This window comes from Saccopteryx bilineata, chromosome 4 (genome assembly GCF_036850765.1).
Source record: "Saccopteryx bilineata isolate mSacBil1 chromosome 4, mSacBil1_pri_phased_curated, whole genome shotgun sequence".
Classification (NCBI taxonomy): domain Eukaryota; kingdom Metazoa; phylum Chordata; class Mammalia; order Chiroptera; family Emballonuridae; genus Saccopteryx; species Saccopteryx bilineata.
In genome coordinates, this window is record NC_089493.1 from 222,816,323 (window position 1) to 222,837,805 (window position 21,483).

Genomic DNA, 21,483 nt, shown 5'->3' on the forward strand with positions numbered 1-21,483 from the left:
GTGGCAGAAGCGTATTCTCCAGGATACATCAAGGTTTAGAGAAAATGAGGAATGACAGAAATTCTCTACAAATCAGGAACAAAAGCTTTCATGAAACTGAACTCTTTAGCAGTACAAAAAAGCCAAAGTTAAGACTTACAGCATTAAAAATCACATCTATTTCAAGATAGATGACCCCCTTTGTTGGCCCTGTCAGCTGCTTGTTTTTCAAGACGTAGGCTTTCTGTTCACCATTTTGAATCTGCGGGAAAAGGACATGACAGCCGTCTGTCTCATGGTCTCCACTGAATACACTCCCTCAGTGACCTTTGACCCCCAGCTGCTGAAACTGACAGAGAACCCAAAACAACTGTGGCAATTCTGACAAGTACCTGTTCATTACCAGGATCAAGTCTGTCAGGAAAAATTAACTATCATGGGATTCAACATGGCCGTGAATTGAGTATGTTAAAATTTTTAGTGTTCTTATTACAGACCTTGGTTGAGAAATGACAGATATAGAGCTGAGGGTTTTTTTTTTTCCTTGAGCAAAAGCAACACAGAGCAGTGTGTCAGGTGAATAAAACTTACAGACAGCAATGGTATAGCAACTTTGCCCAGAAAGTCAGCACTTCGATCCCGATCTTCATCATAAACTGTCACTTCAAGAACTGAGTGGATATCTTTAATGTTGCTGCATAATAAATATATGTAAGAAAAAAAGACTTCATCAGTGGAGAACAAAAAAAAAAGCTTTTGAAAATTAGATGGCTCCAGCTGATTTTGTGTGTGTGTTTTTTATGTATGCTACTTGTATACACACATATACAAAATGGCTTTCTTGGTATCTGACAGAATTTCCCACAATGCACCTTAGTAGACTACATTGATGGTTCTATTAATCAGGAACTTTGAACACCATCATAATTTCAAGTTATAATTTTTTAATGAAATATAATTTTCCATTTGGATGGGCACAGAATAAGTTATTGTAAGAAAAGCAAAACATCAATAAGTGGAACTGATATTCTTTAGACTTTTCCTACTCATTATCACAATAAGTCTTATTTTCCTATTACCCCACATAAAACACTGGCAGGGTTGATATTTGCAAGAGTCACAGTATATTTAATATAATTTTATTTTATTACTAATAGGACATCTTTTTGTTTACAGCTCTTATGAAAACATTGACTTATTTCTGTTGGGTTTATAGTAAAAATTAACTAATAGAGAAAATGTAACATTGATAGCTACTGTACCACCCTAGGATTTAGAAATTAAGTAGTTTCCATTATGCTCCGAAGACAACATTTGTTAATAAACAACTGTGCAAGCTCTTCATATTTTTGTTTCTGGAAAAATAAGCTCCAATTGTTGATAGCATTTAGTCTTTGATCAAACTGTTTACCAAGAAAACATGAATTAAGAGAAGACTAAAAGAATATAATCATTACTGAAAGACTGCAACCACATGTGAGAAGAGGCTTTATCAGGGCACAATCAATTAATGGCTTTGATAATAATCAAATCTATTCATTCAATAAGGCATTCCAGAGAAAAATACTCTCCACAACTGTTTTAGGAGTGCAAGTCTCCTGACCAGGGATTTCATCTTTTATAAAAATGTAAAGTTCCTTAAAGACAAATTGTTCAAATAATTAAATCAGATTAGTCACTAGCTCCTAAGGAGAGACAGTATAAGAAATTAATAAAGAATTTAACAGTTTTTCACATACAAAAACTAAAACTATGTTAGAAAACTTTTAAGAAGCACTTCTGTTTGGAGTTTTCCTTTGTGCAGAGTTCATTATTAAAGCCCAGTTCCAAAACAAAACAGAACAAAACCAAAAAACAAACTTAGGGGATACTATAGTGTAGCATTGGCAGCTTTTACAGTGGGATAAAAATGGTTTTTAAACTTTTTTAAACAAAAGGAAAATTAACTCATAGGGTATTTTGGTAGCTAGGACAATTCTTAATGTTCTTATTGTGCTAAAATGCAACAAACCAAAACGAAAGCATCTGCCGAATTGGAGACTGGATTGTTTGCTGATTTGAGCAATAGAACAAATAGAGCTTTGTCCTCCTTGGTGTCAATGCAATTGGGGAGAATTTCAATAGAAAGTATAAAAGGAAGAACCAGTATGGCCATCCAGTTAAGGAAGCAAAGTCCTTGGTCAAATCATATAGAAAGCATAGTTTAAAAAAAATATTTGCAAAAACAAAGATATTATACCCTTTCCCTAGGTTTCACTACCAAAAAGCTGATGCAATTATGATACTCACTGTTGCTAGCAAAAGCAGCCCAGATGCACTGAGCTGTTAATCAGTTAAGAATAAATGCACACAGAAAATCTCAAAAAATAAATATCATTTAGCCCTATTTCTGAAATGAGCTCCAGGTAATTACTACTCACAACGTGAAGACTTTGTTCCACTCAGGACTGAGGTTTTTGTAGACGGTGTGTGTCAGCAACCTATCATTGTTCACTTCAACCACACAAAATGGGTCACTTTTACCTACGAGAGATTGGGGGGACATTTTTAGGATAAATAGCACCCACAGCTCAGAGTGTGGTTTTCTGGGTTTTCTTTTTTTTAAAAATTTTTCGTAGAAAACAAAAAGTGAAGTACAATTAGAAAAAAATTTTAAAACAACATTAAAATGAAGTTAGCTGTAACTTGATTATGTTCATTATTGTGATTCATTGAACTTTAGCACCAGGAAAAAAAAGTAAATTATACAGCCAATATTTCAATTTGTAATTTTTTTCACAAAAATAATAATATAACTGTTAATTATGAGGGAAAATGGGATGCACCTCCATCCCTAAGTCCGCTTTTATTTAATCCCATAGTGACCATTTGAAAGATTCAGGCTCTTTATTTTTATGCATGTATTTTCCAGCTCATCTGACTAGTAACTTGTAACAGAAATTTCTAAACAAATTGATTTGGAGGAAACTACTATATTGCAGAATTAAAATATTTTAATCTGACGTAAGATTCTCTTCTGAAATATCTAAGGCATCACAAGAAAGTAAATTAGACCCTCCGAAGCAGAAAGAAATCTGTCATTTGAAACATAACCTCAACAACCAGTTCTGCATTTAAAGAGCAATATTTTTATTTTTTATTTTTTTTGTCCACTGAGAGTAAAGGATTTGGAAGTTATCTGTTTATAGCAACTCTGTTCTCCCATAGTCAAATCCTGTTCATCCAGAAATTATATTTTGTGATGTCCTCAATATTTTGTAATGTCGTGTCCTGTATTATAAGAATCCATAAAGTCAGAGGCTCTATAGGGGCAGCATTAATGATATTAATGCAGCATGTAATTTGTTTGATACCTTATACAAATGACAATGAAATCAATATTTAGACAAAGCTGTCCAGAGGTCATATCTTTTAAACGACAATATTGATTCAGACTACATAAGAGGTTAATGTGCATATTATTAACTTTAATGATAAAGAATAATTGTTTTAAATGCATTGTGAATTGTAGTCACAGTGGTTCACACTTCTGTGAAAGCTTAAATATCATTGAAGATTTTCAATTAAATTTTAATAGGAAAGAATTCATTAGCTATTGGTGACAGATAAGCTACATTATTCCCACATAGCAGTGTACTTACATGCTATATTGCAATTCTTAAAATAAGCTATACAAACTCTGATTCACCTTTAATTTAATTTATTAATTTTATATTTAAAAAAGAGATAGAATATGTGTGTGGTAGTTCAGTGGCCTCACATACCACAGGATAACTGCATAATTTAACATTCTGGTAGTCTTCTCAATTTTTGGTCTTGGGAATAATTTTCAATACAGAATAGAGGACTGAATATAAAAAGAATAGAGGACTGAAAGTCTTCTAGGTCTGGTGCAAATTTTACCTATGGCTTGGGATGTGTGTTATCTTTCTTTTCCCATCTACATTCCTCTTGCCCTACTTGCTACCATCCATCCTCACAATTGAAACACCATGAAAAATAATATTAAAAAGAATATTTTGTTTATTAAAACACATTGTAATAAGTTTTATTTACCACATGAACAACTTTATGTTCTCCTATATAATTCATGTACAAGCATAAAAATTCCATTCAAACAGTTCTCATACCTTACTTATTCTTAATGCTCATATTAAGTATTTTCTTTATACGTGGCTCTGGGCTGGGCACTATGATGTAAACAAAAAGCCAGAATATAAACTACAACCTCAAATACTTTATATAATTGTTGGAGAGATAAAACATATCCACTATAACAATGGGAGAAAAAAAAATAAAGCCACATTTATAATAGAATTCCTTGTCAAAAGAGTAACTACTTCACTTTCAGTTTAGATAAGATTTTGATTAAATGATTAGCTTTGGAAGCACATACTTAAAAGACAAAGGTAACTCTCACACTCTTCCTTGGACTTCCTTTTAATTTTTCTCATATTCATGTTCATCTTAATTAAGTACAGAAAAGACTAAATAGAGATAACTCTTTTTGTTATCTTTGTTCCCCCATTTTCACTTGCTTTACTTCAGTTACTATTCTATTTCAATTGAATTGGTTTTACTTCCCTCAGTGATCAACAAGTGCAATAGATTCAGTCAAAATTGTACCACCTCTCCAAAAGTGAAACACAAGAACTAACTCAGAAACCAGTGTCTATCGGGGTGCGGGGAAATGCACTTTAAACATCTGCAAGTAGATGATGAAGATTCTTTTTTGATTTTTTTCCACAGGAATTATATTCAATTGCATAACAAGTTTCCAGTCATTTTAATTAACCCCATGGAAAGTCTCTTAAATCATCATCTTTGTTACTATATCTTTATTTGCAGACAGAAAAAATGATCTGGAGTCAGAGATTGACTAAAAGATCTTAAAGAAACAGAATCTGTTCTTAATGTTTAACACTTTCCATATCTTGTTAAGAAACTAATACATTTATCAAAGCCTATGCCAATAAGGCAGTGGCTATTCCTATTTTCTTAGTTGATTATTTCTCAAGACTATTCTTAGGGAAAATCAATATTAGTCATCTATCATCACATTACTTAACTCTCTCCGTCACTCTTTTCTATTGGAATGAAGGTATTAAAGCACTAGAAATCAAAATAACAGTTTGAGCATCTTCTGAAACCACTTCTCATCATTTTGCTATTCTAAATTCCAGTGGAGTGTAATCATTGTCAAAAATATTGTCCTATCTGCACTTAACTTATAACTTGAAATGGGTAAACAATATAATTTTTAAGAAACCACATTATTAGACACTGTGTGGAATGTAACGGTACTTTTGTTTTTTCTGAAAAAGAGCCTTTGCCTAAGACAGAACAAACTCCTATTTAACATGGCTTTCATTTATACATACTGATTTTTCCTGATATAAAATCCATTATTCTTAATGAGTATGCAGTCATATTGAAGACTGAATTGTAGTCAGTGATATGAATCAATCCTTGAAAATCTTGCCATTTTACACATCTCTGAAACCCTATTTTCAAGTTTAGCTATTTTGATGTCTTCCCAGAGCCTATGGGGTAAAGTCCACATTGTATAGCATGGAATATAGTCTTTCTTTCTCATCTCCAATCTCAAGATCTTTTCAGCCCCTCACTTGAGCTACTTCACACCTTATGAATCTTCAAATAGTCCACGTACTTTCAAGAGCACTGGGCAAGGCACTGAAGTTCAAAGTGAGAGGACAGAGGTCAGGGTAGAAGGCCAAAATTTTAGAGGTTGAGCAAACTGGGATTGAACTCTATGATCCTGGGCCTGCTCCCTTAAGTAAAAAATGGTGACAGTAATGGCTTCTTGCAGAGATAACAGAATGTAACTAGCAGAACGTCTGGCACATTAGCAGGATATCAGTAAATTATGGGTTTAAGTAATGTCTTTACAAACAGAATATTTAAAACATCAAAATGTGCTTTAAAGTACAAAAATAACAGGAAACAATTTGTATCTTGAGTTAAATCTCCTAGTCAAAAAGAGTAAATATTTGTAAAATATTCAACAAAAATCTTAGTAAATAAAGGGCAATGTTAATACTTATTATAATAGTTGCAAACATTTACTGAGTTTTATATTATTATAAGCCCAACATTACATTTTATGTTCATTTTCTTGAAGATTTTATGACTATTTTATGAGAAAGGAACTTTTACTATCCACATTATACAGATGAGAAAACTGAGGACTGGAGATTGTATAACTTACCAGGTCACAGGTAGTAAGTAGTATAGCTGTTACTTAAACTCAATTCTATCTGACCTTTAGAACCCTTGATCTGCCCCCATGGTCCATGTTTAAATGCAAGCCAACAGGCAAGACCTTTGCCAATAACTATGCCATATCTTAGTAGTTAGTAGGCTACACACAGGAGGAATTGGCTCATGTTTTCACCATAGATTCTTTTGTTCAACAAAGACTTGCTGCTCATCTTGTACAAAACAGTGTTCTATATGTTGAGGAGATATAAGGTGCATAAAACAAACAACCCTCTCCTCCCAATATACTCTAAATTTATGGAATTTACATTGGGAAAGAAAATAGACAATGAATAACACTGTGGAGTATTTTAGAAGGTGGTAAGCACTATGAAAAAAATTAAAATGGGAAGGGCGATTAGGAGTACATACCAGTATGTGTAGGCAATTTTTAAAGGGACTGACAAAGAAGGTTTCATTGACAAAGTGACGCTGGCAAAGGAATGAAGGAGGCAGCGAGTAAGCCTTGGGTTACCTGGAGGAACAGGTCATGGAAAGGTCAGAGAAGTGACTGTGTCTGATGTTTCTAGCAATACCCAGGAAGCCAGCGTGACTGGGGGGATGGATTGTGGCGGGAGAGCAATAGATGACATAGGGAGGCACGGGAGGCTGGCAGGCCTCTGTAGGATGTGGCTTTCAGTCTAAGTGGGAGGGGAAGCTTTTGGAGGGATCGAGCTGATGTGTGACATGATCTGAAGACTGCTATTTGCAGAATAGGTAGAAAGTGGGCAATGGAGGAGTTAGGGAGAAGTGTTAGGAGGCTATTGCAATGATCCAGCTAATGGAAAGTAGATTCTGGATATATTTTGAAGGTAAAATGAACAGGATTTGAATATGTCAATATTGAACAATCCATTATGCCTGATACTATTATTTGAAGATAGAAAACAATTTATTCTGCTTAGCCAAGCCTGTGTTTTTTTCCCCAAGATCAAGAAACATTCAACAAAGTGTACAGACTGGATATCTAAAATCTGACCCAGAGGAAAATTTAGGTAAGAAAAGAGCAGGCAATTTTACATTAACTTCTATTTATCTTTTCCTTATAAAAAGTTATCTTTTTACAGGTATCATTAATGAATGCCAAGATCAGGTCATTACACAGTGTGTTATTTTTGACTGATTTAGCAAGTGTTCTTCTGTCACTGCATGATTCAAGTGCAATTAAAATTAACTGCAATTTCAACCAAAATAATAGTAAATGTACAATATTGAATTCTATAAACTTACAACTAAAAAGCATACACTATAGCTTTATTTTAAAGAAGTGGTTACACACAGTTAATGTGCTTATCTGGTTTGCTAAATGATGTTTTAAATGACTGGCTTCTCAGTTCCTAAATTTTGCAGACCCGATTATGTGCCACTTAAACAAATGAAAACAATCACAGAAATACCAGTGATGGACTTAACCATTAATTATCTCCTTAATTACTCTTTCCTTTCATCCTTTTATTATTCCAGTTAGCCTCTGTGCTATGCTGAGTTGCTTGTTGATAGTATCTGAGGAGTGAGGCTGACTACAGGATGCAGTGTTGACATCTATAAAGTGCATTATACTCTGCAAAGCTGTAGAGACTGATGCAGTGCCATGCCCTGTAATGTTTTTATTCAGTGCAATATGGATAAAGTACAAAAGAATAAAAGCAGAATGCCAAATTAAAGTGTATTTTGTTTCTGATAATTTCTGGTTAAAGATTCAAATGTATAGAACATGATTATATAATCTCTTGTCTCCTTACTCATTCTTGTCATAGGACTAAAGCAAACCTGTGAGTGCCAACTGGTTCTTCCTTAACATCCACCATTTAAGGCAAAACATGCCTATTCCTGCCCTTTGCAGTAAATAAAACTGGAAATTTTGGTTTGGATGCAAGATAGGAGTTACAACAAGATGAGAACTGTGGGTTGATTGCATTAAGTGCCAAGATAGATCGAAAAGAACCTTAGTTTTCCTTGAGAACATAATAATTCTCCATGTTGACAATTTTCTAGGAAGAAATAGAAATACCTTTTGAAGCGTTAATGACTTACTTAGTGTCTGCTCTTCTCACCCTGAATAATAAGTATGATTAAGACAGTTCAGCTCTCAAGGCACGCATGAAGTAGTGGGCATGACAGACATGGAAATACATCATTGTTATGCAGGGTTGTAAGCACTATAATAAAGGTAAGTGAAGGGTTAACAGAAGCAATGAGAAGGAGGCACCACGCTTTAACTCTAGAACTGGAAGAAGAAATGGAAGAGAAGACTTTCCCCTAATGGCGATGACCCTGGTGATATGTGGTGATTATCTCTATTGCTAGCAATTTTTGTGGTGGAGGACAATTATATAAAAAGAAGACTAACAATTTATGATCAAGGATATTTATCTTAAATCTATTTGTATATCCTTTTTTAAAAAAATTAATTAATTTATTTTTTACAGAGACAGAGAGTGAGTCAGAGAGAGGGATAGACAAGGACAGACAGACAGGAACGGAGAGAGATGAGAAGCATCAATCATTAATTTTTCATTGCGCGTTGCAACACCTTAGTTGTTCATTGATTGCTTTCTCATATGTGCCTTGACTGCGGGCCTTCAGCAGACCGAGTAACCCCTTGCTGGAGCCAGTGACCTTGGGTTCAAGCTAGTGGGCTTTTGCTCAAACCAGATGAGTCTGTGCTCAAGCTGGCGACCACGGGGTCTCGAACCTGGGTCCTCTGCATCCCAGTTCGACGCTTTATCCACTGCGCCACTGCCTAGTCAGGCTGTATATCCTTTTAATAGGGTCTCTCTAATGTACAAATCTAGGTATCTGTTACATATAGATTATAAAGTAAAATAAAGTCACTCAAAGGATAAAATATTACATGAGAACTGATGTATTTATACATAAATCTAGTTAAATATTAAGGGCATCTTTTTCTATAGATTTTTATAGAGAAAAAAATCTCCAAGGGAATTAAAATTGGAAAGAGACTTCCTTACCCTAACTGATAAAAATAAATATATAACAGATTTTAAAGCATTTACTCTTTTACCTCAATTCTTCTTATGGTGAAAAGCCACTCCTACAACAATAATCAAATGTCAGAATTGTCTCCAATGGGCATCTTATCTGGCAATCTTGAAAATGGCACAGAGGATTAAATGAGGTGCATGAACTGGCTAATTCTCTCTCCCTGTTTAGCCCTTGATCTTTGAGGTCACAACACTGACAGATTTCTGAAGAACCGTGGAAAAGTCTGCACCACCCACTTGCTTGCTACCTGTTTCATGGCAAGTGGATGACTTCAGTTTGTACAAACCACTGGGTTGAGCAGTAAAGTCACTCAAAAGATACTGAATGATATTCTTACTCCCAGAATAGAAAGTTAATCCTGATCCATCAGTGGTGGGCTTTGTCCAGGGTCCTTTTGCTGCTGACAAGTAGCACAGTCCGCTGTATGTGCTGTGTTATAAAATGCGTGTGTGTGCGGTGGGGGTTGGGAGAGGGCGACCCAGTCACCACCTCCTTGTTGCCATGTCTCTGTAAATGCAGAAAGCTTTGAACACTATAGCAAGCAATTCCTACTCATGAGAGTCTTTTATTTCGAGCCTACCTTGCACAAATTAAGCTCTCTGGTTTAATTTCCTCAGTTGCCGTAATTTTAAATAGCTATACTTTAATCTTTAAAAAAAATTATAATTAAGGTTGTCATCTGCCCTTTCTACTGGAATTTCAGTCATAATATGTAACAGTGTTAGAGATGAGGGAATTCCATAGGGATCACCAGAACAAAAAGCAACGTATGTTGGAGACATCTTCTGATCCTCCCCTTCTCACTGGAGTGGGGGCTTTGACCTTAGCCTTTTTTCACAGACTGACCTAAACATATTTTAAACGTCTGATTGGTGGAATTACATTAACTGACACTCTTCCCTTGCTCCCACCAGATCTTTTTCAGATTGAATAATAACAATAGGGCTTCTCTTTTCTCACTAAGTCACGAAGGAGGTTTCATTGTGGTAGGAAACCTGACCCCCTAGAGGTGTGCCTCTTGGTCCACTAGATCTAATACATCTTTTTTCATATTGAAGATTCTATAATGCCCTCTTTACTATTTTTAAATAAGATTGACCCATATATGACTTCAAAATTTAAGAGTATCCCTTAATGTTATTATAAAGGACTAAAAAAGTTATTTATAATAAAACTATATGTTGATTTACTTAACAAATATTTATTGAATGTTTACTACGTGCCTGGCCATATAAACAAATAAAGGAAAGATCTCTGGTTTCTTGGAGTTTACTTGTAGTGGTGAGGGACAAGAAAGAGAAAAAAATATTGGACATTAATAATAAGATTATATTGTATGTTAGAGAACAATACATGTTAATGCAAAACAGAAAAAAAATAAAACAGGATAAGTCAGGGGACAGGAACCTATGGCTCGCGAGCCAGATGTGGCTCTTTTGATGGCTGCATCTGGTTCGCAGACAAATCTTTAATAAAAAAAATAATAACGTTAAAAATATAAAACATTCTCATTTATTACAATCCATTCGTTTCCTACCACTCATGTTCATGGTTGTGGGTGGCTGGAGCCAATCACAGCTGTCCTCCAGGACAACACGAAATTCTTATTGGATAATGCAAAACGTACATAGGTCATTGTATGGCTCTCACAGAATTACATTTTAAAATATGTGGCATTCATGGCTCTCTCAGCCAAAAAGGTTCCCGACCCCTGGGATAAGGGGTTTGAAGAGTGTGGGGGAGGGGCACAGTTTATAAATTTAATCAGGGTGTTTGGAGTAGGTCTCAGTTAGAAGGTGAGGTTTAAGCAAAGAACCGAGGAAGTGATGGAGGAGTCCAATGGATATATGTAGTGGTGGGATTCAAATAATTTAACAACCAGGTCTCTAACCTAATGTCTGTTCTAAGTATAAAAAAAAAATACACCGAAAGGTAGTTTATTATTACATGCATTTAATACTTAAATAAGAACAATAAAAGAGGTACACAAAACTAGATTATGTCATAAGAAAGAGTTTAAAAATATTAATAAAAATATTAAGTAATACCTTGGGGGAAAAAAATAAAACTTATTATTTAAGAGATTTCCAAAGACAGCTTGTCACCCCTGGTTGTTTGGTACTTTTTCTCTTTACATTATATGTTTGTTTACTGAAGTAACAAATGTAAGGGAATTAAAATGTAGTATTTCATCAAAGTTATAATGAGTTTTATGAAATAAATATTACAAGTATGATATAATTCTGTCAAATTTTTTTCACCTATAGACAGAATGAACATTAATTACTACAGGAGCTTAGAATACACTGTTGTGCAGATGAATGTTATAAAAGAGTAAGGAATGTAAATTTGTGATTTCCACATTGGTTTGCTGCCTAGGCCCCCACCTTAGAGAGAACACCGATTATAAGTGCCATTTTAACAACAGGTTCGCAAACAACAAAAATTAGGTATCCCTTCTGCCAAACCAGTGTGAACCAGCTGAATTCTACCACTGGATATATGGAGAAAAGTATTTCAGGCAGAGGGAGAAGCCAGTCCAAAGCCTGTTGTGCTCAGGGCCCCTGACAGTGAGGCTCAGTGGGCAATCAAGAGAATAGCAGAGTATGTCAAAGAAGTTATTGGGGAACACGAGCATGAAGTACCTGGGAAGCAACCCTAAGGTCTTTGGTGTTTGCTTATAAAATGGCAGCCATTTTCAAGGCTTGAGGAAATAATACATATTTTAGGATGTAATTTAGGCTCAGCTAATCATAAAATAGAATTTAAACCTATATCAATGTCTGTATTTACTCATGTAGAACATGAGACAATTTTTACTTTTTAAGATTGTCTAGGCCCTGACTGGTTTGCTCAGTAGATAGAGCGTCAGCCCCACATGCAAATGTTCTGGATTCAATTCCTGGTCAGGGCACACACGAGAAGCAACCATCTGCTTCTCATCCCCTCCCTCTCTTCCTGCTCTCTTTTCTCCTCTCACAGCCAGTAGCTGAAGTTGGTCTAAACACTGGGGATAGCTTGGTTGGTCTGAGTGATGGCCTCAGGTGCTGAGGATAGCTTGTTGGAACTCCAGCCTCAGGCGCTAAAATAGCTGAGTTGATTTGCGCATTGACCTCAGACCGGGGTTACCAGGTGGATCCCAGTCTGGGCTCATGGGGGGAGTTTGTCTCTCTATCTCCCCTCCTCTCACTTAATAATGATAAAAAGGATTGTCCAATGCTTTGTAGGTCAGTTAGCATCTCCATCACCTTGCCATCAAATATCAGTAGGACTCCCTATCATTCTGGTAATTAAATCTCTCCACAAATCTCTAAAATGCCCAAGAGGGCAATATTACCCTCCCTGAACTGAGAATCATGGTTCTATAGCAACAATTCTTAATTATTTTGGTCTTAGGAACTCTTAAGTGTTATTGCAAATCTCAAAAGGCTTTCATTTACACAGGTTTTTTTTTTTTTTTACATTTTTTCATTTTTTCATTTTTCTGAAGCTGGAAACGGGGAGAGACAGTCAGACAGACTCCCGCATGCGCCCGACCGGGATCCACCCGGCACGCCCACCAGGGGCGACGCTCTGCCCACCAGGGGGCGATGCTCTGCCCATCCTGGGCGTCGCCATATTGCGACCAGAGCCACTCTAGCGCCTGAGGCAGAGGCCACAGAGCCATCCCCAGCGCCCGGGCCATCTTTGCTCCAATGGAGCCTTGGCTGCGGGAGGGGAAGAGAGAGACAGAGAGGAAAGCGCGGCGGAGGGGTGGAGAAGCAAATGGGCGCTTCTCCTGTGTGCCCTGGCCGGGAATCAAACCCGGGTCCTCCGCACGCTAGGCCGACGCTCTACCACTGAGCCAACCGGCCAGGGCTACACAGGTTTTATCTATCAAAATTTACCATTTTAGAAATTAATATTGAGAATATGTAGAACTATTAATTATTCATTCAAAAATAACAATAATAAATTTATGACATGTTAACATCAGAGAGATCCAATACTATGGTGCCTTTGAAAAATGCCATGGTACACTCATGAGAAAATAAGAGTGAAAAACAGCAATTAACACCTTAGAATTATGGAAGTAGTTGTGACTTCACAGAAACTTGAGAGGATTGGCATCCCCAGAGGTCCCTGGGCCACAGTTTGAGAACCATGACAAAGAGCAATGGAAATAAAAACTTTATGTAGATATGACTTTATTTCCTGTGGGAACTAGAACTAGATGCAAAAGACAATTTATAGTATCGTGTGTAACTAGATATATTCTTTTTTTTTTTTTTTTTTACAGAGACAGAGAGTCAGAGAGAGGGATAGACGGGGACAGAGAGAGATGAGAAGCATCAATCATTAGTTTATTGTTGCAACACCTTAGTTGCTCATTGATTGCTCTCTCATATGTGCCTTGACTGTGGGCCTTCAGCAGACCGAGTAACCCCTTGCTTGAGCCAGCAACCTTGGGTCCAAGCTGGTGAGCTTTGCTCAAACCAGATGAGCCCGTGCTCAAGCTGGCGACCTCGGGGTCTCGAACCTGGGTCCTCTACATCCCAGTCCGACGCTCTATCCACTGTACCACCGCCTGGTCAGGCTAGATATATTCTTGAGTCTTAGAATTGAATCATCTTGGTATATGCTGGGAAGCTTGAAATTTATGACAAAAGATTAGGAAATAAAATGAGACAGATAACCCTTCAATAGAAGACTGGATAAAGAAGATGTGGCACATATATACTATGGAATACTACTCAGCCATAAGAAATGATGACATCAGATCATTTACAGCAAAATGGTGGGATCTTGACAACATTATAAGGAGTGAAATAAGTAAATCAGAAAAAAACAAGAACTACATGATTCCATACATTGGTGGAACATAAAAATGAGACTAAGAGACATGGACAAGAGTGTGGTGGTTACCAAGGGTGGGGGGGGAGGGAGGACATGGGAGGGAGGGAGGGAGAGAGTTAGGGGGAGGGGGAGGGGCACAGAGAACTAGATAGAGGGTGACGGAGGACAATCTGACTTTGGGCGAGGGGTTTGCAAAATAATTTGATGACAAAATAACCTAGACATGTTTTCTTTGAATATATGTACCCTGATTTATTAATGTCATCCCATTACCATTAATAAAAATTTATTTTTAAAAAAAATGAGACAGATAAGAAGCTGGAAATGAAAGAAAAGGAAAACTATGGGATCTATAAAATTGAGGATAGGCTATGAAGAAATTATGTCTAAGCTTTTGAGAGTCTGAATACATTATGGTAAAAATGTTTAAATACTTTATTTTCAATTAATATTTAATAAAGAAAGTATATGCAAGTGACTTGTTATAAGATTAAAAACACAAAAGTTGTTTGGTCTAAAATGAGTATAAAAATACATGACAAGTTCCTTTGTTTTTATAAGCTCTTATAAATATTTTAGGACCTATAGTAAATATATATTCAATTTGATGCTCCACAAAAGAGCATGAAGTTTCAGATAATCTCTGTAAGAAAATTAATTAGCTGAAGAGATCTTTTGTGGTGGAATAAAATTCTTTAGACTTAAAAGGTTAAGTACTATATTAAGTGACTTAATCTTTTTATATTTTTAGGCAATAAAACTGAAAATTGTCATCTGTCAAGTCTCTGTCTTTAGAATGTTATCTTTGTCTTTTTATTTCTCTTCTACGTAGTATCTACTCATTCAGGAGTCTGTTATTCACTTTAGTACCTACTACAAGATCTCAGATTTTGAGACTTAGAGGCCATGTTCAAAAACTCATCTGGTTTGGATTTCTCTGAAACCTGCTTTACCAGCTCCAGTGATGGGAACTGATACCTCCACAGGAATACTCTGACCGATTTTTTGTGAATTACAATTTTTGAGAAATGCTTCCTTACATTATGCACAAAACTATGTCTCTGTAGCTTTTATTTATTCTATGATTTGCCCCCGGTAGTAATATTTAAGTTTAAATAAATAAATGGGCATAAAGTAGGGGCACAGCACCTGTCACTATCTGATGAATGTTCATTTCCTGTCCTCCTGTATTACTGTATTTTTCACTCCATAAGATGCACTTTACCCCCCAAAAGTGGAGGGGAAAATGCCCGTGCATCTTACGGAGCGAATATTCATTTTTTTGTAGCTGCGGCGGGTTCCCGGACAACTAGAAGAGTATTTAAACATTAAAGTCTCTTCTCATTTGTTAATAACAGTGCTAATGGTTGTTAACACTGCTGTTGAGTTTACATTGTAGAAATATTATTGTGGTATATTTTATGAAATATTTTAACATGCCATTTGGTTCAGAATATTTTTTTTTTCTTATTTTCCTCCTTAAAACCCTCGGTGCATCTTATGGTCAGGTGTGTATTATGGAGCAAAAAATACGGTAGATAGTGTGGAATGCCTTGCTGAGCCTCTAATCCAGGGGTCCCCAAACTACGGCCCGCGGGCCGCATGTGGCCCCCTGAGGCCATTTATCCGGCCCCGCCGCACTTCCGGAAGGGGCACCTCTTTCATTGGTGGTCAGTGAGAGAGCACAGGATGCATCCTGTGTGCTGTATGTGGTGGCGCCACAAAGCGCAGCGATGCGGGACGCATGCGTCAGGGCTTCGGAAGCGCGTCATATCACTTGTTACGGCTAGCATTGACAAATATGGAACCAGACACTGACCATCTCATTAGCCAAAAGCAGACCCATAGTTCCCATTGAAATACTGGTCAGTTAGTTGATTTAAATTTACCTGTTCTTTATTTTAAATATTGTATTTGTTCCTGTTTTGTTTTTTACTTTAAAATAAGATATGTGCAGTGTGCTTAGGGATTTGTTCATAGTTTTTTTATAGTCCGGCCCTCCAACGGTCTGAGGGACAGTGAACTGGCCCCCTGTGTAAAAAGTTTGGGGACCCCTGCTCTAATCTAACTACCTTCTAGTATCTCTTTTAGAACTAGAGAGTCCACAAAGGCCAAAGTGACATTTTTAGGCTTTCTCACAACTGGCGTTGCAGATATAATTTAGGTTGTACCAATCGGATATAGTTGCCTATGATCTGACATTTGAACTCAGTTAACTGAGCATGTGGGGTCTATTTGCTGCTGCAGACTGCAAGCTGGAATAATGTAAACAGTTGTCACAGAGTCTTCTCAGCATGCTAATGTAGACAAGTTATTTAGCCTCTCCACACCTTGGTTTTCTGATTTGTAAAGCGAGATAACAACAGGAACTAATGAGGCTGTTGTCAGATTAATTGTGATAATACTTTTACTAAGTTTGGAGTAGTGTCTGACATAATAAGGGTTCAATAAATGTTGATTGTTGCTATTATTATCTAATTTAAATCATTTATTATTTTTCAATTACAATTGACATACAATAATGTATTAGTTTCAGGTATAAACCCCAGTGATTAGACATCACATAACTGAGTAATCATCCCAATATATCTAGTACTCATCTGACACCATCCATTGTTATCAGAATAGTGTTTACTATATTGTCTATGCTGTACTTTGCTTCACCGTGACTATTCTGTAACAACCAATTTGCACTTCTTAAAATCTTCATCTTTTCACCCATCCTCCTTCTCATCTGGTAACTGTCAAAATGTCTTCTATATCTGAGTCTGTTTCTGTTCTGTTTCTTTGTTTATTGGTTTTTTAGATTCATTTGTTAATAGATATATTTTTATTGCCATTTTATTATTCATATTTAAAAACATTTTTAGTTCTTTTATTTTGTAGAGAGAGATACAGACAGACAAACAGGAAGGGAAAGAGGTGAAAAGCATCAACTTGTAGTTCTGGCACTTTGGTTGTTCATTGATTGCTTTCTCATACATGCCTTGACTGAGAGCTCCAGCCAAGCCAGTGACCCCCTCCATGCTGAAGCCAGCAACCTTGGGCTTCAGCCAGTGACATTTGGGCTCTAGTTATCCACCATGGGGTCATGTCTATGATCCTACACTCAAGCCAGTGACCCTGTGCTCAAGTTGGTGAGCCTGTGCTCAAGCCAGATGAGCATGTGCTCAAGCTGGCAACTCAGGGTTTCAAACATGGGTCCTTAGCATTCCAGGACAATGCTCTATCCACTGTGCCACAACCTGGTCAGGCCTAGTTCTTTTTCTTAAAGAAGGCCCTTTAATATTTCATGTAATACCAGTTTGGTTGTGATAAACTCCTTTAGCTTTTTCTTGTCTGGGAAGCACTTTATCTGTTCTTTGATTTTTAAATAACTTTGCTGGGTAAAGCAATCTTGGTTGTAGGTCCTTGTTTTTCATCATATTGATTATTTCTTGCGACTCCCTTCTGGCTGCAAAGTTTCTGTTGCAAATCAGCTGACAGTCTCATGGGAGCTCCCTTGAAGGTAACCAACTGCTCATATCCTGCTGCTTTTAAGATTCTCTTTTGCATTTTAATTATGATGTGTCTTGTTGTGTAACTTTTAGGTTCATCTTGTTTGAGATTCTGTGTTTCCTGGACTTGTATGTCTATTTCCTTCGCCAGGTTAAGGAAGTTTCTTGTCATTATTTTTTTAAAATAGGTTTTTATATTTTTGCTCTCTCTCTTCTCCTTCCAGCACCCCCACAATGCAAATGTTGGTACACTTAAAAAAGTCGTCCCAGAGGTTCTTTACACTATCTTTATTTCTTTGAGTTTTTTTTCTTTTTGTTCTCTGATTGGTTGATTTGTTTTCATATATTCCAAATCACTGATTTGATTCTTGGCTTCATTGACTCTACTATTGATTCCCTTTAAGTTATTTGTTTCAGTTAGTGTAGCCTTTATTTCTGACCAGTTCTGTTTTAAGGTTTCCATGTACTGTTGAAGTTCTAAGTTCAATTACTCTTCCCCTAAGTTCATTGAGCATCCTTATAACCAGTGTTTTGAACTCTGCATCTGGTAGATTGTTCTTCTCCATTTTGTTTAGTTCTTTTTTCTGGCGTTCTGTTCTGTTCTTTCATCTGGGACACGTTTCTCTGTCTCCTCATTTTGGGAGCCTCCCTGTGTCTGTTTCCATGAGCTGCCATGCCTCTTGGTCTTGGTAGAGTGAACTCAGGTAGCAGGTGCCCCGCAGGGCCCACTGGCACAGCTTCCCCAATCACTGATGCTTGGTACTCCTTTCGTGCTCCCCCTACACTGTGTGGGCTATGTACACCCTCCTGTTGTAGGTGAGTCTTGATTGCTGTTAGCATGTCAATGGGAGGGATTTACCTTTAGCTCAGTGCAAGGACTGGCTGCAACTACTGACAGTCGTGGAGGATCAGCTGTGCAGGTCGACCTCACAGAACAATACTTTCTTCAGTGGAGCTCTGGCGCCTGCTGAGTCTATCCCTTGAGTGTGTTGTTGTGGAGGTGGTTGGGTGGTGTTTTGCTGTGGTCTGAAGCTGTCCATTGGGTGTGCTGACTCTGGGCCTCTCGGGAGGTACAGGCCAACGTCAGCCACCACCTGTGTTCTGCTCAGGCTTGAGCTACAAAGTGATCTGCAGCTACCAGCTACTTGTGTAGGGCTTGGAGGTGCCCAGAGAGTCCAAGCTGTGAAACACTGCTGGCTGATGTTAGTGCAGTGCTTAGGGCCGCTTGGTAAGAGGTACAAGGCATGCTGCTTGTTTGAGAGATTTTAGGAAAGTCTAATGCAGGTGTCGGGAACCTTTTTGGCTGAGAAAGCCATGAACACCACATATTTTAAAATGTAATTCCGTGAGAGCCATACGACGACCCATGTACATTACACATTATCCAATAAAATTTGGTGTTGTCCCGGAGGACAGCTGTGATTGGCTCCAGCCACCCGCAACCATGAACATGAGTGGTAGGAGATGAATGGATTGTAATACATGAGAATGTTTTATATTTTTAATGTTATTTTTTTTTATTAAAGATTTGTCTGCAAGCCAGACGCAGTCATCAAAAGAGCCACATCTGGCTCGCGAGCCATAGGTTCCCGCACCTGTTCTAATGTGAGAGCCAAAACAGGCCATTTGTATGGAAAAGCCTGGGTGGGCCCACAAGTTTGGTGGAGTGTGGTCTCAGGAAATCACCAGGATGGGGCGAACAGTGTGAGCCAGGTCGATGGAGACTCAGACATGGCACCTGCCTACCCTCTCTGTTGGGGGGATGGCTCATGAACGGAAAAATGGCCTCTGCTAGCACTTTTGTCTGGGAAAAATCTGTCCCCTCCAAGCACTCAGTCTGATGCCAGACATTTCAGTTCCTCCTCATATGCCCTGGTGCCTTTGAGCTACTATCTCAGCACTGGAGCTCAGAGGGAGTGAGTCAGAGTAAGTCTGTGTGCAGGTTCTTTAAGAGGAACTTCCTGGGACTCCAGCAGCCCTCTGTCTCACCCAGACTCAATTCCCCCTGGTTTTTACAGCCACAAGTCATGGGGACTTCTCTTCCCAGCACTGAGACCCTGGGCCTGGGGACCTGGTGTGGGGCTGGGACCCCTTGTTCCTCAAGGGAGACCTCTGCAGCCAAGATATCACTCTCTGTTTTTATCTGCCAAAGGTGGGTGTAGGACCAGCCCATTCTGCATCTCTTCCCTCTTACCAATCTCAGTGTGGTTTCTTCTTTAAATTTCTAGATGTAGGACTTCCATTCAGCTAGATTGCAGGTGGTTCTGAACAATAGTTGTTCTGTAGTTTAGTTAATTTTGATATGGTTGTAGGTGGATGTGAGTACTGTCGCCATCTTCACTGGAAGTCTTTCCTTTTCCTTGGGCTATTCTCCATAGACTTAACTTTAAATACCAGATAATATAATTGAGAATACAATCTGCTTAGTTTACCAATATCCCTCTTTAAAGAACAGCTTCCAAAAGTGAATTCATACCACAGTGTGTCTGATGAGTCCAAAAAGTTTATTATTTTAATCAGTTTTCTTTTATTCAATGTAACAAAACTGATGTATGCATAACTTACTTTCATGGGGTTTAAACCCAATTCAAATCCTAAAATGTTTTCTATATTTCCTATTGTTAAAGCAAGGCATCACTCTTTTATATTCAGGTAAGGTTTTGATTTGTACTTTAAAAAATTCAACTTTTTTATATCTTAAAATGTGATCATCCCACTAATTTTGTCACCATCTAGTAGTTTGTCACCCTGCAAACTTACTATAAGATTATTGACTATACTTTTAAATGCTCATCTTGTTGAACTAAGCCTATTATATAATTGTATATGGATAGATATACTATACATATAAGATACATCTATAGATTGGTCTCATATAAAATAAGTTAACTATCCCTACTAGCAAGTTTCATAAGGAAGTAATCAATTATGTCTTCAAAGTCATTAGTAAATAAATTGACCAGGTTAGATAGACCAATGACAGCTTCCTGTATTCCTCTGCCTGGCATCCCCATTGACATCAACCTTTTAATATACTCACTCTTTGGGCTTGACTATTTAGTCATTTATGTGTCTACCTATATTATCATATAACCGAAATATTTGTATAATAGGAGTTTTTTTCAAATTCTCTCTGTTTGCAGCATTTCCCAAATCCAATTTTCTAAGAGATGCATTGCTTATTTACAAAACTATATCATAATAAAACAAAATATAAATTATAGTTTAATTTTAAACAGTGATTCTAGCATCTGAAAGTATTTCTTCAAGCAGTGAGTGAAATCCAGACCAAATCAGTACTTCTTTATATTTTTTTGCTCAAAGGATCATTTTGTAATCTTAGTTCTACGGAACTCAATTATTTTCTTCTCCCTTCATTTCCCATTGATAGTGGGACCCCCCTTTCTTAGCCTGTAGTCCTTCACCTTTAGATTATATCAAACCCCATTATGAATCTCTTGTCATTCCGCGTATTCTTCCAGAGCAGTATCTTCTAACCATGAGAATCACATGATGTCTGCATTCCCGGTAAAAACACTAATTTATAGCCAGGTCTTACCAGTCTTGGTGTTAAATTATCATTCTAATTTCCCTTTTCACAAATATTTGATAACCACTGTTTGTTTTTACAAGACTTTTGCATTTTTATAATTAGAATATGATTTTTTAAAAAATGCAACTAAAAGGAAGCAACTTTTATATCTACATGGTGCCATAAAAGAATGAAAATCAATGATTTGCTTTCCTTTTGATGCCTTTGTTTAGTCTCATTCTTAAGAAAGAGATTTATATAGTGTTAAGATATTTAGCATATATATGTGTATTATTGTTTTCTAAATTAGGTATATTATAATGATAACAATGTTAGGTGTTGGATATTTTTGAT

General features: G+C 37.2%; 1 protein-coding gene across 8 annotated transcripts in view; it reads right to left on the bottom strand.

Moving 5' to 3' along the window:
• The window catches only part of MCTP1 (multiple C2 and transmembrane domain containing 1), a 580,456-nt gene that overhangs the window by 181,926 nt on the left and 377,047 nt on the right, over positions 1 to 21,483 (bottom strand). For 6 of the 8 annotated variants that reach the window (XM_066273828.1, XM_066273827.1, XM_066273825.1 and 3 more), the window contains 3 exons: positions 2,400 to 2,502; positions 571 to 673; positions 140 to 241 (listed from right to left, as the gene is read on the bottom strand). In XM_066273828.1, coding sequence (XP_066129925.1) covers positions 140 to 241; positions 571 to 673; positions 2,400 to 2,502 — 308 coding nt within the window. The remainder of the gene's footprint in view (positions 1 to 139; positions 242 to 570; positions 674 to 2,399; positions 2,503 to 21,483) is intronic. The other 2 variants (XM_066273826.1, XM_066273832.1) reach the window with 1 other exon arrangement.